The sequence below is a fragment of the Lissotriton vulgaris genome, chromosome 1_1, assembly GCF_964263255.1.
Source record: "Lissotriton vulgaris chromosome 1_1, aLisVul1.2, whole genome shotgun sequence".
Classification (NCBI taxonomy): domain Eukaryota; kingdom Metazoa; phylum Chordata; class Amphibia; order Caudata; family Salamandridae; genus Lissotriton; species Lissotriton vulgaris.
Genome location: NC_141685.1, coordinates 405737940 through 405758389, shown reverse-complemented (window position 1 = coordinate 405758389; position 20450 = coordinate 405737940). Strand labels below are relative to the sequence as shown.

General features: G+C 45.8%; 1 protein-coding gene across 1 annotated transcript in view; it reads right to left on the bottom strand.

Moving 5' to 3' along the window:
* Window positions 1-20450, bottom strand: part of LOC147747269 (transmembrane protein 205-like) — a 121565-nt gene that overhangs the window by 25771 nt on the left and 75344 nt on the right. Inside the window, exon 2 of the mRNA XM_086936210.1 lies at window positions 7802-7965. Coding sequence (XP_086792336.1) covers window positions 7802-7965 — 164 coding nt within the window. The remainder of the gene's footprint in view (window positions 1-7801; window positions 7966-20450) is intronic.

Below are 20450 nucleotides of genomic sequence, written 5' to 3'. Positions count from 1 at the left end.
TTTGACTAAGCTTTTACAGTGACGTACAAGGCAGGCAATATTTATGCCTAACAGATACCGATGAAAAGTGAAGTGCTAGCATCGGTATTTTATTATTAAAATTAGTGGTAAAGAAACAATTGCAGAAAAATGAATGAGGCCTACAGAAGCTACATGAATTAGGTGGCTTTGATGATCCAAGAGGGGGGAGGCTCCTGTAGTCAAACACTCGAGAGATCAGAAATCCATCAGCCCTTCGTTCGGAGGTGAGAAGGGGTAGCAGTTAAACCTGAATGGAAAAAGGGACATCATGGCCTCGACTAATAATTTAAGATTAAAATGGCGAGGGGTAGATAGTAGTCAAGTAACAAACACAATTATGAGTAACCATGGTTTGCTAGTCGACTCCTGTTCTTTTGATGATGGGAACCATCAGAGGATAGTAAAAGATTTTTCTACACTCTGCTATATTATAAAATCCCTCCTAAGTGTCCCTACTAAATTGACTGCCCCTGAGCCAAGGTGGTTTGATTGTTATTGTTCAGCAGCTAATAAAGCCCTTCGTAGGGCTTTAAACTGTAAACCTAGAAATATAAGGGATGTACGGGCCGCTAGACAAAATTATAAAACAGCTATAGGTTCAAGGAAGGCGGCTTTACTAGCTGAGAAATGGGAGGCACTAACAACTGCTGCTGCAATAGGGAGCAGTACGACTTTCTGGCCTGCTGTTAAAAAGATGCGGGATATGGGTAAGCAGCTAACTCCAACTAGCTGTACCATAGCAAGTGAGCAATGGGAATTGCATTTTTCTAAAATATATGCTAGCCCGGGAGCTGCCATAGGAGATTATGCCCCAGGAACACTGGAATCTTTAGAAATTTCCTTGGGGGAAGTCACAGTGGCCATTAATCAAAGCCTTGGCAACAAGGCACCTGGGCCTGATGGCTTCCCAATAGATATAATCAAGTATAAGCCGGAACTCTGGGGACCAATTTCTGTAAACCTTTTTAATAGTCTACCGTTTGTCCCAATACCTGCAACCTGGTCCACGAGCATAATTGTGCCCATTTATAAAAAGGGCGAAAGATCTGATCCTGTAAACTACAGGCCTATTTCGCTCCTGGACAACACACTGAAGATCTTGGGCAGAGTACTGTACAATAGAGTTAATGACTGGGCTGAGGAAATGGGGGTACTAGACCGTTGTCAAATGGGTTTTAGATGTAAGGTTGGGACTATCGAACAGTGCCTAAATCTAAATCTTTTAATAAGCAAATACAACATAGCCAAGGCTTCACCCATCTACCTTGCATTTATGGATTTATCGTCCGCATTTGACCTGGTAAATAGGTCAAAATTGTGGTCGACTCTTTTGTCCTACGGCCTAGATGTCCCCCTGGTACACTTCCTCGCCTACCTGCACAAAGATACAAAGGCGCAAGTACGGATTGACATGGAGGGTACAGTTTCCGGGCCAATTAATGTTGAAAGAGGTGTGAGACAGGGGTGCGTTTTAGCACCCCTGTTATTTATTATCTATATAAATGGCCTGAGCAACTCCCTGAAGAAGGCTACCTCAGATGTTCCCAAAATTAAAGGAGGCTTACTACCCTGTCTTTTGTATGCGGATGACGCTGTGCTCATGGGATTAACACCTAATGCCCTACGTGCACTAGTCAGGGATTTTTCTTCCTATATGGGGAACTTGGATCTTAAAGTAAATTTTAAAAAAATCATTCATTATGTCCTGTGGGCCGGGTGCCAGGCAACTAAATTCTATCACGATAGGAGCTGATAAGTTGCTCTCAACTAAAACTTTCCCATACCTAGGTATAGTCTTTGCTGCGAACGGCCTGTGGAGTGGGCACATTGCCCACGCCACAGGCAAGTCCTCAAAGGCTATAAACTCAATCCTATCCCTTCCCAGACCGAGGAAAATTGGAGCAACTAAGGCAATCCTAAAGATATACAGGCTACAATGTACTCCTGTGGCAACCTACGGCGCCGAAATCTGGGTGTTAGTAAAAACCCCTACATTACAAAGAGAAGAGAATCGGCTCTGTAGGAAACTACTGGGGGCTCCCATTTCATCATCGGGGTACATTTGTCACTCAGAGTTGAATATACCGTATATCCGTGATTTTATTGCTGCAAGGCCCGCACTATTTTGGTTGGCTATTTGGGCAAATGACTATGCTAGTTTAACACAGGATATCCTGAGGGAGTGCTTAGCCTGCGATAAATGGAACAGGATCCCATGGCTTCGTGGTATACAGGAAAGTTTGTCTAGCATAGGCAGAGGTGACCTCTTTGATAATCCATCTCATATTAAGAGTAATGATAAAAAGGAAATTCAATTTGAATTATATGCCAACTATAATGAAAAAAGACTGTCAGAAGAGATGCGGAAACAAACTGTTGTGTCCTATACCAACAATGGCTTATTTATTCAACAACTCCCACTGTATTTGATACTGCCAATGTGTAATTGGGAAAGATCCTTACTTTTCAGAATGAGAGCTGGAACGATTAAGTTTTCACTCTGTTTCCCTCTGGGACACAGCATAGCTGGAAATACTCCGTGTCCTTGCGACGGAATCAGTAAACAAAATGACCTACATTTCTTTTTTATTTGTAAGTTTTATATGAAATATATTAAATGGTTTTTAGCCCCATATTTTAAAAAACATAGACCGCTCTCCTTGAATCAGTCCTATTTTATGCTCCTAAAATTAGAGGATGATGAATTTATATTCCGCACAAGCACTTTCTTAAAAGTTATTTTTAATGTACGCAAAACTATGGAATGCCCCTGATTTATTTGCACTCTTCATGATTGTTGACCTCCTTTGCACTTTATACAATGGAAATGTGTTACTCTGTAATTGTACTGATATGCACTTTATAACATTTACTGTAATTGTAAATATGTTGAATTGTATTTTAAACTGTGCTTTTATGGATTTCTTGTAATCCGAATAAAGATTTTGAATCGAATCGAAAATCGAATGGAAAAAGGGGGATGAGACTTACTTCGCCATGGATGCACTCCCTCGGATACCTAATGCGGCCCTTAACGGAATCCCGGCGATGTTGTTTGCTCGCTGGGATTCCCGGTTTATAGTGTTGGATCAATCAGTTAGATCTGAATCTAAAATTTACGCATACCACAGACAAAAAAGCTATCACATTTCTGGATCTGGACATCATATCCGAAAATGGCAAACTCCCAACCAAGACGCATTTTGAACCCACAGCTAGGAATACACTTCTCAGATTCGATAGTTTTCACCGAGGCCATTGCGCGAAAATTTACCATTCAGACAATACCTGAGGCTCCGCAGGAACTGCAGCAACACCGCAGATTACAGACAAGCCAATTCACTTTCATCCAAACTAAGAGAACGCAGATACCCTGAAAGAGTGATTGGTAGGGCAAAAAAGTGCCAGAAACCAGCACAGAGACAGCCTGCTGGAAACACCAACACAAGCTCCCACTCCTATACCACTCACATGTGTAACAACATACAACACTATTTGCAATCAGGTGTCCAAAATTATACAGAAACATTGGCGGATCCTAGCAAAAGTAAAACTTAGCTGGGAAAAACCCATGTTTTCATACAAGAGGGCACGCAGCCTCAAGGACAGTCTAGTGACAACCCTCCCCCACTCGCAATCACCCTCCACTCACAATTTTGAATGCATGGGGCCTTCCCAATGTAACGGGCCATTTCCCTTGTGGGAACTGCAGCGTGTGCCACCTGACTCAGACAGCAAAAACCTTAAACCTTGAACCAGGTAAAACATGGCAGTTAATCAAACATACTAGTTGCAATTCTTACAATGTCATCTATCTGATAACCTGCCCCTGTGGTCTTCGATATGTCGGTACGACCACGCGAAAGATAAAAACCTGCATTTGCGAACATAGCAGTAATATCAGATGCAAATGCAACACAACGAGAATGACAGACCATTTCCTTAAAACTGGTCATACCACTAATGATCTCAGGTGGGTGATCATTGACAATTGGATACTCATACATCGAACTTGACAAACCGTCTGTTTGAGAAGGAACAACGTTGGGTATATCGCCTGGCCACTAATATGCTGGGCCTTAATGATAATATACCCTGGAACACAATCAATAACCTCTAATGAGCAGACTTTTTCTGGAGTTTAATATCCTCTATTATGCAACAATATCACATTGATCTGCCCCTATCATTATTGGAATCCTGCTGTGATCCATATTGCATGTCGACACTATGGCCACCAAATCTGGTACTCCCAGAACTATTACCATCACAAGTTAACCTATGCTTCTACCCTTCTTACAGTTATCTTCCCAGATGCTGCAAAATATTTGACCTGTCATTCTTTATAATTAAGTTCACCAAAATTGGATCTGGGCTTATACACTTTCACAGGCATTGTTTCCATGATTTGGAGAACATTACCTCTATTCACCACGTCCTTTTTAATAACACACATTCCCCACATAAACTGCCAGCATCACATAATAATTCATGGGTCTTCATAAAGAGGACATTACTTCTTTCAAGAGATTATGATCTATTGATATGTCTTTCAAATTTAAGGAATGTAATTTAGGGAATTTGTTCGTCTATAAAGAAGCTTCTAAAACTTTATTTACAGTTTTCTGCATTGATAATATATCCAACACTGAAGAGGTAGGAGTAGCTGACACATTTAGATTATAGTTCTGCAGATTATTGGAAGTTGGCTATGAATCCTGAAAATTCATTACATTAGATATATTTTTCAATTGGTAAAATTCTGGAGACAAAGGAAGATGTATCTGAGAATCACTGATTATTAGCCAGATTATTGGCAACCTCTCCAAAATATTGAGAAACAAAATTACGCATTGAGTGAACAAGTGGAGATAAAACAATATTTTTGAAGTTAGGGACTGTGGTTTATAAGACTCAACAGACACTGTGCGTGTATTTTAAAATTTGATTCTCAGGTGTGGATTAATAATGTAATTGTTATACATAGACTTAACCAGTAAAAAGAAATCCAAGATTTAACAAAGTATAACGCTAAACAACCTTTAGTGCGCGGCGACTAGTGCGCATACCATTACTTTGCAAGACAACGTGTACCATTAATACGCAAGTTGTTACATCGCAAGCGTTGTTACAACTATAATGGTATGTGCTATCCACAGCGTTGTTTGGAAGGCGCTTCAGTTTCCAAACAACGACGTGCAGATCTGAAGCCGCTGGAAGCCGGAGAAGAGAGGAACAACGGAGGAGAGGTTGTAGGGTTGTGTTTGAGTAGTGTAGAGTAGTGTATTTGAGTTTAGGGTAGTGTTGGGGAGTAGGTATGTGGTGTTTGTGTAGGGTAGTGTTTTAGGGAATAGGGTAGTTTAGGGGGTCATGCAGGGTAGTGTGTTCAGTGTAGGGACCGGACTGGGGATAGGAACAGGGTTGTGCTGGGGGTGGTGTTTTAGGGTAGTGTTGTGTACTGTTAGTGTAGTGTATGGTAGTGATTTAGGGTTTAGGGTAGTGTCGGGTGTCGTGCAGGGTAGTGTTTGGGTGTAGGGACATAGCTGGGGGTCGGGGAGGATTGTGCAGGGGGTTGTATTTTAGGGTTTAGTGTAGTGTTTTAGGGTTTAGGGTAATGTTGGGGTGTCGTGCAGGGTAGTGTTGTAGTGTAGGGAGCGGACTGGGAGAAGGGTGAGGGTCTTGCAGGGGATAGTGTTTTAGTGGTGTGGTGTTTGTGTAGTGTTTTAGGGTAGTGTAGTGGTGTTTAAGAAGTGTAAGGTAGTGTAGTGTAAGCATGATTTTAGTGCAATTTTTTAATTAGCATAAACCATAGTACATTTATAACCATTTGGTTTATAAACGCATGCGCAGTTAAAACCTTGCTTAGGGATGGTTTATGCTAAGTAAAAATATCGCACTAAAATCATGCGTAGTAATGGTATGCGACGTATCGACATACATCCGAGTATAACTGTCCCCTAAACTCCAAAATAATTAACAATAGCTGGCGCTCTGTGGACATAGACATTGTTCATAAAACACTTCCTACCGGACAAAATAAAACGGTATGTCGGTCTCCTCACCTCCAGTCTACTTGAGTTATATAACGTACTGCACACCTGCTGCCACCACCGGCCTCCTTAAAAACAAGTGAAGATGTATGCCTAAGGCAGTCTTTGGGTAATTATAATAAATTATTTTTAAAAGATTTGGCAAAGGCTTCTCCCAAATCTCTTTGCTGTAAAGCAGTAAAAGGAATGGCTGTTTTAGCTGAGAAACATCCACCCCAAACAACTCACCCTGTACAGTCCCCTAAATTCCCAGAACTAAAGTCAGGGGAGCTAAATAGAGCTTGGCCCTGCCGCCTTCACACAGAGCTGTGCAGCTGACTTTGAAGCAGGGAAAACACAAGGGCAATTAGATTGGAGCTGAATCCCATATATGTGAGCCTTCAAAACCTAAATTAGCCACCACGACCGATAAAATAGTGCAGGTGTGTGTACCACAAGCATAACTTTGCCACTTCATGAAATCAGGCTGTCGACTCTTTAGGAAATATTTGAAAACCACATACCAATTACATTATAGACTTACTCAAAGTTGAAGAATTGGCAACAGAAAGTATACTTGTCTCTATGTGCTGCAAATGGGATACCAAAAGTGAACCAGCTTTGGTTTAATGGACTAATGGTCAATTTAAAATGTTTAACACCTAAATATAAGCCACAGTAGTCTGAATATATTAACATAATATTTGGTCTTAAACAATAACTGACCTACATCTTTTTATTTCATGTGTTTATTGGTCTGTTTTGCCTCGAGTACCTACTGTGTGTCAAAGTGAACCTTTAGTATCCATCTTGTTCATGTTGCACAGCTGATGCCCCTGCCCTGTGTGTGCTAACGAAACTTGAAAATTGCTTCACTATAGAAATACAGAAACAATTTACTTTTAGTATTCGCTGGATAAGCTGTAATGAATGCAACTATATTTTCATAGGACTTTCTGAAAACATTCTCGGAGGACATACTGTAAGAATCTTCCTCAACCCTATGCTCTATAGTTTCGACAATATTTTGAACTGAAACTTCAGTTGGATCATGTAATACCTATACACCATAGTTTATAGTATTTTACTTAAACATTTAATATCCATCTTTCTGTAAATGCTTCTTGGAGGATGACATAGAAAGGGGTATTGCCTTGGTTTTGGAATATCACGTATCTAGACACTAGACTGTATTTTTAAACACTTTTTAATACTGGTGTCAAAATGAAAAAGTAGTCATGCAACAAATAAAGCAGAACACTGCAATATCAACAAAAGCTAGAATGTTATTCTGTTAACCCTCTATAAGCAATTTAATCTACTCAAACAAACTCCTATTTATGGGCTAGCTGGTGGTACAGCTATTAAGATTAGGAGGGCAGCACTGTGATCTCCTTTCTATCCTGAAACCATCAAAAGTAGCAGTGGGACACTGTTAGCTTTGAAAGTTCTATGTAAGAAAGAATATTAAAGACAAGTCCTTGCTCGGATTGAAATTGTATGCCCCCCACCAGACCAACCAAAATATTCTTCAGCTCTACAACCTGGTTTACTTTACAGCATGGCACAGACATACTCCTATTCTGCTCCTCACACACCTTTGAGTTGTTCTGATATTTAGTCAGCTCCCAATCCCTTTCAGTAAGTGACTTTTGATACTTCATTCTGTCAGTTGCTGCATGCAAGCAGCACGTCAGAAGAGATACTCAAAAGGAGACACACCATGGGACACACATAAAAAAATGACATACCTGCTTTGTTTCTTCCTCTTCGAGAGTTTCAAGGGGGTGATACAGAGCAAATATAAGCAGGTTAAAGAACGCAAATGCAGATCCTAAATGTAAATAGTAGGGTAAAAGCTGGCTCTGGACACATCCGTACATGTGTCTGGTTAGGTTGCTGCCAAGCACAGGACCTGAAAATAAAAGGTATAGTAAATTTAAGCTTATTTCAACCAACCATGATACAATTATCCTAATGGTGAATCTTTTCCTCCCACTCCAGAGGCTCTCTTCCATTATCAATCAGTAGACTTCCTGGTAGGACTAGAAACTGGTCTACAGCTATTTAATTGACATCCCTGTCATTCATGCACCATGCACAGGCACGCCCCACTTCCCATGTAAAGGTGCATACTTTTAAAGTTTCTTTCCTCTAAAAAAAGCCAATCATTGTTTATTTATTCATCAATGGATAATGGGTTAGCATGAGGGATCTGATAAGTGGATGGAACCAATGGACTAGGAGTAACAAACTCACCATAAAGATAATGTTACTCAACTCCTACATACAGGCTCTCAACCAGAGTTTAGATTCCACAGCAAGTACAGCAGAGGTGGAGGGAGAACAGGTAGCTTATGTTAAACAATCATATTCTGTAAGACCTAATAGCCAAATTGCGCATTACTCATGAAAGAGGCCTCTAGATAACAATGCCTTTAGAATGCAAGTGTGTATGACACATTGCTGCTCTACATATTTATCTAAGAGGTACATTTCTGGAGATCCCCACAAAGCCACGTAAGCTCGGTTGGAGAGTGCTCAGACAGTGGCTTGAGGTTCTATCTGCCACTGTAGATAACAAGTGCTTCGCCATGGTGTTCTTATCAGCATATCAGCCTCTGAAGAGAAAAAAGACGTGGTTTGTAGAATGCTGTACTCTGGTTTTATTTAAGTAAATAAAGGAGCACCTCTAAAAAGTTGCCTATGGCAATACGCAGACTTGCAGATATGGGCTTACTCATGGCGAAGCTTAGGGTTGCGATGTGTTGGATGAGAGGACCCATCCCCACTATATCACAGTGGTCACACGATATGCTTTATTGCTATACACAATCAGAATTTCAGCGAACTGCTCCCACCCAGGAGCAGGCCTAAGAACTTTTGGGGGCTATACACAACATATCTGCTCCACTGCTGCGAAGCCTGATGATGAAACAGCCGCAGAGCCTGAAGATAATACTAGCACCTCAGCCCATTAATTAGTAGTTTGTGGTAAACATATAGTGGTGCTCTCTTCGATGTGAGATCAGAGGGGCGCCTAAATTTACAAGACGAGCAGTGGGTTTTGATGGGGGATCTGGCGGGCCTGGAGACATCTGTTATGAGGGGTACAGCATGTAAGGATTAGTTCCTTACCTTTAATCCTAGTTCTCTTCCAGGGGTATCCTCATCAAAGTCATAAGCATTAGAATATTCCCGCCCATGCGCGGGACCCCGGAAACACTATATTATATGTGCCCCATATATATATATATATATATATATATATATATATATATATATATATATATAATATATATATATATATATATAAACAAGCAATAGCAGCCAAATCACATTAGAGCTGAAATATGCTGTGAAGAATTTCCACCATACATGTATAATAAGCATTAGAAACATGAGAAACAACACCAAGGATTGTTTAGAAATTGTTTTAATGCTCAGAAAACAGTAGAAATTCTCATAACTCACTGGAAGCATAGGAAGCTCCCAGGCTGCATTGCAAACACACAGTCTAAAAAGACTGAAAAGCTAACCTGTAGCTGAATAGCAATAAAACTGACACTGTGCCTTTAAGGCACTCATGACCCCCTGTATCCCATCATGCCCCAGGGGTGACAGTTAGGTCAGTTGTTCTTTTCGGAGACTGAAAACAAACCCAATAACAAATAGGTTAACAATATCTCCTTATTAAAGAGTATCCTTTGCCCGGGGAGGCGGGAGGGTTGCTTATGACTTTGATGAGGATACCCCTGGAAGAGAACTAGGATTACAGGTAAGTAACTAATCCTTCTCTTCCAGGGGATCCTCATCAATAGTCATAAGCATTAGAATAGAGTAGCGAGCCTCTCCTCATCCCTGCGGGCAAAGGAATGATAAGACAGTAATCTCATCAATAAGTCTGAGTAGACTATAGACTACCCAAACAGATTCCTCAAGGAGGCTTGCCCTACTTGAGTATCGGCCCTGGAATCAGATTCGAGACAGTAATGCCTCGTAAAGGTATGAACTGATTTCCAGGTTGCCGCCTTGCATATTTCCGACATTGGGATGTCATGCAAGAAAGCTACTGTAGCGGCCTTCCCTCTAGTGGAATGCGCTTTTGGAGACATCAACAAAGGTTTGCCTGTTAGCTGATAGGCCAACTTAATGCAAGAGACAATCCATCTGGAGATGGACCTCTTGGCCGCTGGAAAACCAGTTCTTATTGAGCCATAGTTCACAAACAGTTGGTCCGTTTTCATAATCCCTTTAGTCTTTTCCAAATAAAACTTAAGTACTCTCTTAAGATCTAAGGAGTGAAGTGACCGCTCGGCTGGGGTCGTAGGATTTGGAAAAAAGGAAGGGAGGGAAATAGACTGATTTATATGAAAATCAGAGATGACCTTAGGCAAGAAAGATGGGTGAGCCCTTAGGACTACTCTGTTGTGGTGGAATATAGTATATGGTTCCTTCGCACAGAGCGCTTGTATCTCACTTACTCTGCGCGCAGAGGTAATCGCCACCAAAAAAGCTGCCTTCCAAGAGAGATGTTGTAAGGAAGCCTTGTGGATGGGCTCGAAAGGTGGAGACATTAACCTTGATAGAACTAGGTTCAATTCCCACGGAGGAGAAGGATTTCGCACAGGGGGATACACTTTCTTCAACCCCTGGAGGAAATCCTTGACCACTGGAACCTGAAAGAAAGACATCTGATCAGGTGATTTTCTGTATGCTACAATAGCTGACAAATGCACTCTAATTGAAGTGTACTTTAAACCAGCAGTTGCGAGGGAAAGGAGGTATGGTAAGATGACGTCCTCCTGCCCCTTAGTCGGATCCAAATGATGATCTCTACACCACAAGTAAAACCTTTTCCACTTGAATGCATAGGACGCTCTCGTGGATGGTCTCTTAGCCTCCTTTAAAATGTTCATGCATTCGGGAGGCAAGTTCAAATGTCCATATTGCCGGACCTCAGGAGCCATGCTGTTAGGTTCAATGATGGGAGGTTGGGATGCATTATCCTCCCGTTCATCTTGCTCAACAGGTCCGGCCTGCAAGGGAGCCGTTTGTGTGGACACACAGACAGATGTAGAAGGTCCGGATACCACCACTGCCGAGGCCAATCCGGAGCAATCAGGATCATTTCCATGTTCGACCTGAGGAGCTTGGAAACTACTCTCGGAATCAGCGCTAGGGGAGGAAACGCGTATGCGAACATCCCTGCCCAATCCAACAGTAGAGCGTTCCCCTGCGTCCCTGGCCTGTGGAACCTGGACGCGAAGGCGTGGCATTTGGTGTTTTCGTCGTCTGCAAACAAGTCTATGGATGGACGACCCCAGCAACGAAAAAGCTCTTCTACTACTTCGTCGCTTAGCACCCAGTCTGGCTGATCTTCGAAGTGCCTGCTGAGTGCCTCTGCCTTGACGTTCAACTCGCCTGGAAGGTGCACTGCCACTACTGTGAGACCTCGAGAGAGAAGCCAATGCCAGATTGCCTGAGCCTCTCGAGATAGTGGGCGAGATCTTGTGCCTCCTTGTTTGTTCAGATAGAACATGGTGGTCGTATTGTCCGTCTGAACCAGGACTGAGTTGGATTTTATCGCTGGTAGGAAAGCTTTGAGAGCCAGGAATACCGCTCTGAGTTCCAGCATGTTGATGTGGTATGTCTGCTCCTGCGCAGACCACAGGCCTTGAATCTGAAGCGGACCCATGTGTGCTCCCCAGCCTTGCAGGGAGGCATCCGTCACTATAGACTGTAAAGGAATGGGTTGGTGAAACGGTACCCCCACCATCACATTCTTTCTCCGAGTCCACCATCTGATGGTCTCTTTTGTCGCCTGGGAAAGATTGATTCGATCTTCCCAGCGTCCAGTCGCTTGGTCCCACTGATCCTCCAGAGCCTGTTGTAGAGGACGCATTCTCAGCCTGGCGTTTGGGATGAGAAAAATGCAGGACGCCATGGAACCCAGTAGAGATGCTACTTGTCGGGCTGTTGGAAGCCGAGACTCTAGCAGAATCCCACATTTCTGTTTCATGGAAAAAAGTCTCTCCTCCGAAGGAAACGCTTTTCCCTAGCTTGTGTCCAGAACGGAGCCTAGGTAGTGGATGGACTGTGTAGGCCGCTGGACTAACTTCTCCAGGTTCACATGGAGGCCGAGTCTGTGTAGCTGGTGCAGGCACAGTTGCAGATCGTGCGTTACTTGTACCGGAGATGGACCTTTTAGGAGCCAGTCGTCCAGGTATGGGTAAATGAAGAGACCCTTCTTGTGAAGAAAAGCCGCCACCACTGCCATGCATTTGGTGAAGACTCGTGGTGCGGACTTGAGACCGAAGGGTAACACCTTGAACTGGTAGTGTTTGTTCCCTACGACAAACCTTAGGTAACTTGCGATGTTGTTGCGCAATCGGGATGTGAAAGTACGCATCTTGCAGATCCACCGAACACATCCAATCTCCGGCTTGAAGATGTGGACATATTTGGTGAAGCGCTAACATGCGGAACTTTTCCTTGACGATGACTTTGTTTAATAGTCGTAGGTCGAGTATTGGTCTGAACTTGTCCTCCTGATCTTTTTTGGGGACAAGGAAATGTAGGAAGGTACCTCCTGACTATGGTTGCCCCCAACTTTTTGCCCTGTGTTTTAGCTGGTTTTTGACATAGTCGACCTGGGACCCTGCCAATCAGGACCCCAGGCCTACTGCTCTCTCTGTAAAATGGATTCCATGTACCTTAGGTACATATCCAATTGGGACTGGGCCACCTTATCAGACCCTGTAACTCAGGGCATAGGTGTACCCAGGGCCTACCAGGGGCTGAAGCATGTATTATGCCACCCCTGGATGGCCATCTAAATCTGACACAACTGGCTGCACGACAGCTGGGGCAAGGTGGCGTAATCACCCTTTGCTTTAGATATAGTATACCTATATCTAACCCTAAAAATGGACACACAGATTCCTATCAGTCACTCCTATGGCAGGCCTTAACAATCCTGAAGGCAGAGTGCTTGGAATCGTGTGAGATGGTGCTCTGGCATGAGCTGAGCCTGTCTGCAGCTTGCGGAACCAAGTCCTAATAGCTGTTCCAGGATAAACGCCTACCATATACTCTTAAGTGCATTATAATCCTCGCGGTTAAATGCTATCTTTGGTATTGCTTTATCAAAACATGTCGAGTAAGGTGTCATACGAATTGGAATACTAACCCCTCGCCAATTCTGGTGACGGGGTTAGCATTCCACCCTTCTAGAGGGACACGACATGTATGTAACTGTGAACCCCGGTTAAAGTTAAGCGAAGCCTCAGCTCCACAAAATGGACGCTGCCACCACAGACACAAGTCTGACCCCCTGCAGCTGGGAGTCCTTCCAGCGAGGGGAGCCTGGACAAAGGGTTTCCTGTCAGGGGCGGTGCTAGCACCATCCCAGACAGGGTTTTGTGTATCCTGGGTAGGCAGGGCTTTACAGGAAGGTGACTGCTGAGTGGCACCCCGGTGCTCACTATGCATAGGCCGGCCAGAACCAGTTCCAGGGGCACACCAGCCCCTGGCCTGGGGAAAGTCCGGCATGGGAGAGGGGTGTAACCACCCCCCTCCTAGTCCCACCCATAGGCAGGACCTAGTCACCGGGTGAGCCCCTTTTCTTAGTATAAAGATAGGAGCGGGCCCCCTGTTCAAATTAGATCATCTTTGGAATCAAGACACGACTTTCTGCGAAAGGACTTCAAGATTTCTTCTTCAAGATTCTCCCTTGTGACTAAGGAGTAGTCACCCTGCATCCGCAGGCACCATCCTAAGAACACTGCGGTCTGCTGCAAGTCCTTCCTCAGGAATCCGACGACACAGCTCGACGAGACCCGGCTTCCCTGGCACCTCTGACCTCTACTCACCTCTACAGCCAAGCTGAGAACCGTGAGTGCGACGAGACCTCAAGGGACCGACGATCGCCAAGACTGCACGACTTCTTTACAGCACGCCCGCCGAGTGTCCCTCTGGTGAGTGCTTTGGGGTCCGAGAAGCCCCGACCCTGAGCAGCTCCAGCACCGAAGTTCAGCCTCCCAGCATCTCCACGATCTGCGTGGGGCCCTTCTGCTTTTTGCTGTTCACCGCGTTGTTTGGCTACTAGCCGGCTCGCTTGTGGCCTTCTTAACGGCGCCCGACGACATCACTGCTGCTGGTCTGGTTGCTCCAGACTGGCCCTTGCTTCCTTCCAAGAGAGAAGCACCCCGGACCCTCTTGGTCCACTCCAGACGCCATTTTAGGTCCACCGCGTGGGCTTGAATTAGCCAAGGCTTTGTTGCCCAATCCTGGGTCCAGCGACGCCGACAGCTTCATCCATCGTGGGACAGCTCGCTCCATCCTGGTCGCCGACAACGCCTCCTGGTCCGTGAGATCTGCAGAGCCCAGCGTCGCCCACTCACCTAGTCGAGGTGACTACCATCCGGTGCCCTCCTGGTGCCACCTGACTACTGGCTAGTAGTCACGAACTTGGTCCCCTCTGCTTTCAGGTATCGTCCATCTTCAAGATCCAGGCTTGGATCACTTCGAACTCTCTTCACTGGTCGCCTGCCAGCATCTTTTCTTCCGGCTCCTGGTCCGTCTACGAGGATTCCCGACGTCTTTTCAGACCTATGCAGCTGCAGCCCCTGGGCTAGGTAACTTCGGCATTTCGGTTCCCCAGCATAGCCTCACTATCCAAGGGTCAGAATCCACTTTCGTTTTCCTCCTACCAGGTCGGGTTCGCCCGAGAACACTAACTTTGTGAAATCTAGCTACCATAGACTTTGTCCCGCATCACGCGTGAGAGTGCACACTCTGCACCCGAGTCCCCTGGGCCTCCTAGAAGTAATCTAAAGATTCTATAGTCAAGTCCTAGCGATTCCAAAGTCTATTAGTACTGTACTTACCTGCTAGTAATTTCGCATTCCACTTTCAGAGTATATGGTTTTCCGTGCCCCTCGGGCATTTGTATATACTGTGCTAACTTAAGTATTTTCGTAATAGTTTTGTTTTGTGCTTAGTACCCTGTCCTCATAAAGAGTACAGGGCTGTTGTGATTCTAATAAATACACTGTTTATTTTCATAACACTTGTGTGGTGTCCTTTCACTTGGTTTTCAAGGGGTATATGTGATGGTATAACAGCTGGCTTAACACGCCCTCTCGAGTCTTTAGCCTTAGACTGCTCGTATCCACAATACTAGGATAGCTGGTCTATAAGGTTGACTTACAACCAATCATCAATAAGGGTTGTCTGGACTGATACATAGTGTTCACTAGAATAGTGAGCACTGCATATCAGGCCAACTTCTCACAGGAAATATCTGTAGTAAACTCCTTTTCCTCTTAGAGCGAGAGGAACCTTTTCTATCGCTCTTTTTTGCAGCAGGATTTTCACCTCTCGTCGGAGCAAGCTTAGCTGGTGCTGGGCAAGAGCTCTTTGGAGGAATGCTCTTTGGAAGAGCACGGAAACGTATCCTGTATCCATTGCGCAGTATATTCAGCACCCACTGATCTTTTGTGATGCTGACCCACTCTGCCAGGTGTTGTGAAGCACTTCCTCCCACTGGAGTGGGCAACGGCGTCAGAGGAAGCCTCTGTTCAGGCCTTTCCTCCTCTTGTGGTGTTGGAGGACTGTTGGTGACCTCCTCTACCTCTGCTGGGCTTGCCACGGAACTGGGGTTTCCCTTGAGTTTTGTTTTGGGACCACTGAGGGGTTTGAACCCTCTGTTGAGCCCCTTTCCCCCTGTTGGTCTTGAAGCGGCGCTTGAATTCCTTTTTCTTCTCCAAGCCCACCGCCTTCACCATATCCAGCTCAGTCTTCATTCGGGTCATCTCTTCGTCCGCATGTTCTCCGAAGAGAGCGGAACCCGAAAAGGGAAGATTCAGAATCCGATGCTGAGCATCCGGTTTCAGACCTTTAAGGCGCAACCAGGCCGATCTTCTGGCACAAACTCCATGGGAATAGGAATGAGCCGAAAGCACCGCCCCATCCGCGGCCGTGCTTATCATCTGATTCGCCACCAGACACCCCTCTGTAACAGTTTCTTCAAAGTCCTGCTGGTCCTCTTTTGGCAGCTTGGCTTTGAATCTTTCCATCGAGTCCCATAAGGCTCTGTCATATCGACCCAGAAGCGCAGCTGCACTAGCGACCTTAAGAGTGGAAGCAGCAGAGTTGCAAACCTTTCGACCCCAGGAGTCTTGAGTTTTGCTGTCCTTATCTGGCGGGACTGAAGAGGAACCAGCAACCGCATGTGTCTTCCTCGCCGCTGCCACAATCACAGAGTCTGCTGGAGGGTCAGATTTTACAAACACCGGGTCAGAAGCCGCCGGTTTGTACTTCTTCTGAATGCGGGCCGGTACTGCTCTGATTGCTGCTGGGGTTAGGAAAACCTCCTTGACAGGGTCCATAATCCCCGGGACTAAAGGCAGCAGAGGTCTGGAGATGGCCTTCTTGTGTAAAGTTTCAAAAATGACTGTCGTTGTTACTTGAGGGACAGACATCTCGATGTTCAGTTTAAGCCCTCCTCTTTGCAGCACATCCAGATATGTGCCAATGTCATCCACTGGGGAGGACCTGGACGCAGGACTGTCCGTCAACGTCGGGGAGTAGTCCCTCTTGGACGATCTGGTAGAAGAGGTTGAAGAAGTAGACGGAGTACATCGACGTCTACGGTGAGCACTGAGTCTCCGCTCCCGTGACCTCCTTGAACGCTCCTCCCGTCTAGGGGAGCGAGATCTGATCCGATCTTCTGTCCGAGGTTCCTTTCTAGGAGCTCGGGATGTTCTGGGAGATCTGGCCGGTGATCTCACGGGCGATTTGCCCCTAGGAGAGCGAGACCTTATCCGACCTTCCATTCGAGGTTCCCCTCTAGGAGATCGGGATCTTCTGGGCGCTTCGGTGGGTAGTCTCACAGGGGATTTGTGCCTGGGAGGGCTACGCCTGTCCATCTCCTCCACCAGATCTTGGAGAGGAGACCTGTGGTGTGGGCTGGCATATTCCTGCATACGCTTGGTAGCCCCAGCATCTCGCCAATGGTCCAAAGATCTGTACCATCTAGGTGACAGCCTGATTCGCTCGGCCGACGGATCTGGTCGACGCTCAGGAGTTCTGTGTATAGGGCTTCTGGACCTTGAATGTTCAGTTGAGGAGCCAGAGGACCGATAAGATGAATGATGGGAAGCAGATTCCGTCACCATGATTGCATCTGAATGCCTCGACGTCGAGCGTTCTTTTCTCGCTGTCGAACGCCTTCGGGGAGTCGGAGGATCAAACAATCTCGACCCCGAATGTCCATGAGAGGATCTGTAGTCTCTCGACGTCGAGCGGCGATGAGTAGCCGTCGACGGAGCCCTCTGCCTCGACGTCGAACAGCGATGACCGGCCGTCGACGGAGCTCTCTGCCTCGACGTCGAACGACGATGTCCTGTCGTCGACGGAAGCTTCTCTCTCGACGTCGAACGATGCTGTCCTGTCGTCGACGGAGCTTTCTGCCTCGACGTCGAACGGCGATGGTCGGCCGTCGACGGAGATCTCTGCCTCGACGTCGAATGCCTGTGCGACGACGGCGGAGGGGTATTGGGCACCCTCGACGCCGAGCGCTGATGCTGCACTGACGGAGACTGCGTCCTCGACGCCGATCGACGAGCTACTGTCGACGGCAGAGGGGTCTTGGTCCTCGACGCCGATCGCCGCTTCTTGGACGACGGCGGAGGGGTCACACTTCTCGACGCCGGTCGTCGCCTGGTTGACGACGGCGAAGTAACCTCCCTCGACGCCGGTCGTCGCCTGGTTGACGACGGCGGAGGGGTAATGGATCTCGACGCCGACCGTCGCCCGGTTGACGGCGGCGGAGTAGCCTTCCTCGACGCCGATCGTCGCCCGGTTGACGACGGCGGAGGGGATTTCGATGACGGAGCTGGATCTTTCGACGTCGTCGACGTACCTGGTCTTCTCCTCGACGGCGAACCCGCCGTCGACGGTAGTTTTGAAGAGGAAAACTCCACCTGTGGTTCTTCTCTCAACGCCGAGCCCGACGCTGAAGTTGAAGGGTATGAAGACTTCTTTCTTGAAGATGTATGAGTCTTCTTGGAGCCCTTCTTCACTGGAGATCTTACTCTTGAAGCCCTGTGAGCCAGGCCATAAATTCGAATCCTTTCCCTGTCTTTGAGAGTTCTTCCTGACAGGTTCTCACAATGTGGACAGGTGCCTGGATCATGATCTTCAGGCAGACAAAGGATACAGACGTCGTGGTTGTCTGATTTTGCCTTCTTGTTGCCACGAGAAGGACATTTATCAAAGAGTGAAGGCATTCTCAGAGGAAAATGTTCACTAAACTGCTGAAAACAAGCAGTATCTTACTTGACTAGATGTTAAACGTCGAAGTAAGAGTAAAAGTTGTTAAAAAAGAAGTATTTTTCTGTCAAAAACCAGAAAAATAGTGGAGCTGTGTAACCAGGGTCCTTCACTGAAGGAGCCGGAAAGAACAACTGACCTAACTGTCACCCCTGGGGCATGATGGGATACAGGGGGTCATGAGTGCCTTAAAGGCACGGTGTCAGTTTTATTGCTATTCAGCTACAGGTTAGCTTTTCAGTCTTTTTAGACTGTGTGTTTGCAATGCAGCCTGGGAGCTTCCTATGCTTCCAGTGAGTTATGAGAATTTCTACTGCTTTCTGAGCATTAAAACAATTTCTAAACAATCTTTGGTGTTGTTTCTCATGTTTCTAATGCTTATTATACATGTATGGTGGAAATTCTTCACAGCATATTTCAGCTCTAATGTGATTTGGCTGCTATTGCTTGTTTTTATATATATATATTATTATATATATATATATATATATATATATATGTGGGGCACATATAATATAGTGTTTCCGGGGTCCCGCGCATGGGCGGGAATATTCTAATGCTTATGACTATTGATGAGGATCCCCTGGAAGAGAATTATAACATCCACTTATAACAGATGTTAAGCTTTAATATATGCTAAGCAAACCCCTGACTGCAGTAAGCTATGATGGTTTTATGTTAGCTGTTTTTTAGTACACCAATGACATGATTTACATATAGTCGTTTGCATATTTCGGATATGTAACGCTGCCTGCCCCCTGGGATGTTGGCTTCTTAGCAGTGTAAAGTTATCGACAAGCTGCCGTCCCCAGGGTTGTAGGCGTAAGGCTGTGTAAGACTGGAACCATTTTGTTCTTCAATAAACAACTATTGAAAAAAAAAATAGTCACCGGCAGAGAAGAGACCTTGAACGTGCTTTTTGCTGTATGGTTTGCGGTGTCACAGGATATTAGGTGGTGTGAAGTGCTTTCCATCATTACATAAATGACTATATATGGTATGCCACCCACTGACACCCATCTATCATGACAATGCATCATGTGAGTTTGTGAAAACAGTAAAGCCTGTTAAGATTTGCACAAGAAGAGATACCCAATGATGGAATATAGCCTAATAAAAACAGGATGAAGTTCCTTGATAAACATGTTTAACCCGTTCGGTGTTGCGGACAGGCCCAGGCCGTCCCACGTGACGTGGGCGTGTGCGGAGGATGGCCGGGGGCCATCCAAACCCCGCACACTGATTAAAAAGCCCGCACTGTGGCAGAATTTGCGACGCGGTCAATGGGTTAATCTGTCATATTAAGAGACCAAAGCTGGATGGACAACAACGTAGATATACACTACTTAAAAGATAATGTGTACTTTATTACACACTCTAGTACCTCACCTTGTTTAAGGCTTAGGCAAGCAGTGGGTGGCGACTTACAGGGCCAGACTGGGAACCAAAACCAGCCCTGGCAATGTGCTCGGTCAGCCCCCCCTGCCCCGCGGGGTGGTTGGGGGTGCCGCCGAGCTCTTTCCCAGGGCCGGTTTTCGACCGATGTTGTACAGAGCCAATTTTGCAGCTATGCTGCAAAAACGGCCATGTAACAAAAACGGCCCTCAGGGGCCCCAAACCGGCCCACACCCGTGCGTCGCACCAGGGGATTGCCCGGTGCCCGCTACGGCCAGTACGGCCCAGGCGAATTAAGACACATAGACCTGTCCTGATCAATGCCTATAACCCAGAGAAGGTATATGATAAGGAGGAAACATGTAACCAACAGCCCTAGCTAAAAGCTCCAGTAGCAGCCTATCTGTACCAGGAACAGTTGTGACGAGGAAGGACTCGTTAATAAAGCATACCATAGCATCTGGGTAAGGGGTTACGTGATTCTTGCTGATCTACATTAGGCAGAACCACATATTTTGTTTAAAAGCTCCTGATATGGGGTTAGGAGAGAAACTAAGCTTAGCCACTAGGCTGAAGGTAGAGGGGAAGGCAAGAGTAGGATTGGCCTTACCAGGTCAGGATTGTGATATCTAGGGGCATATTTACAAATAAGTGACAGAGCGCTGC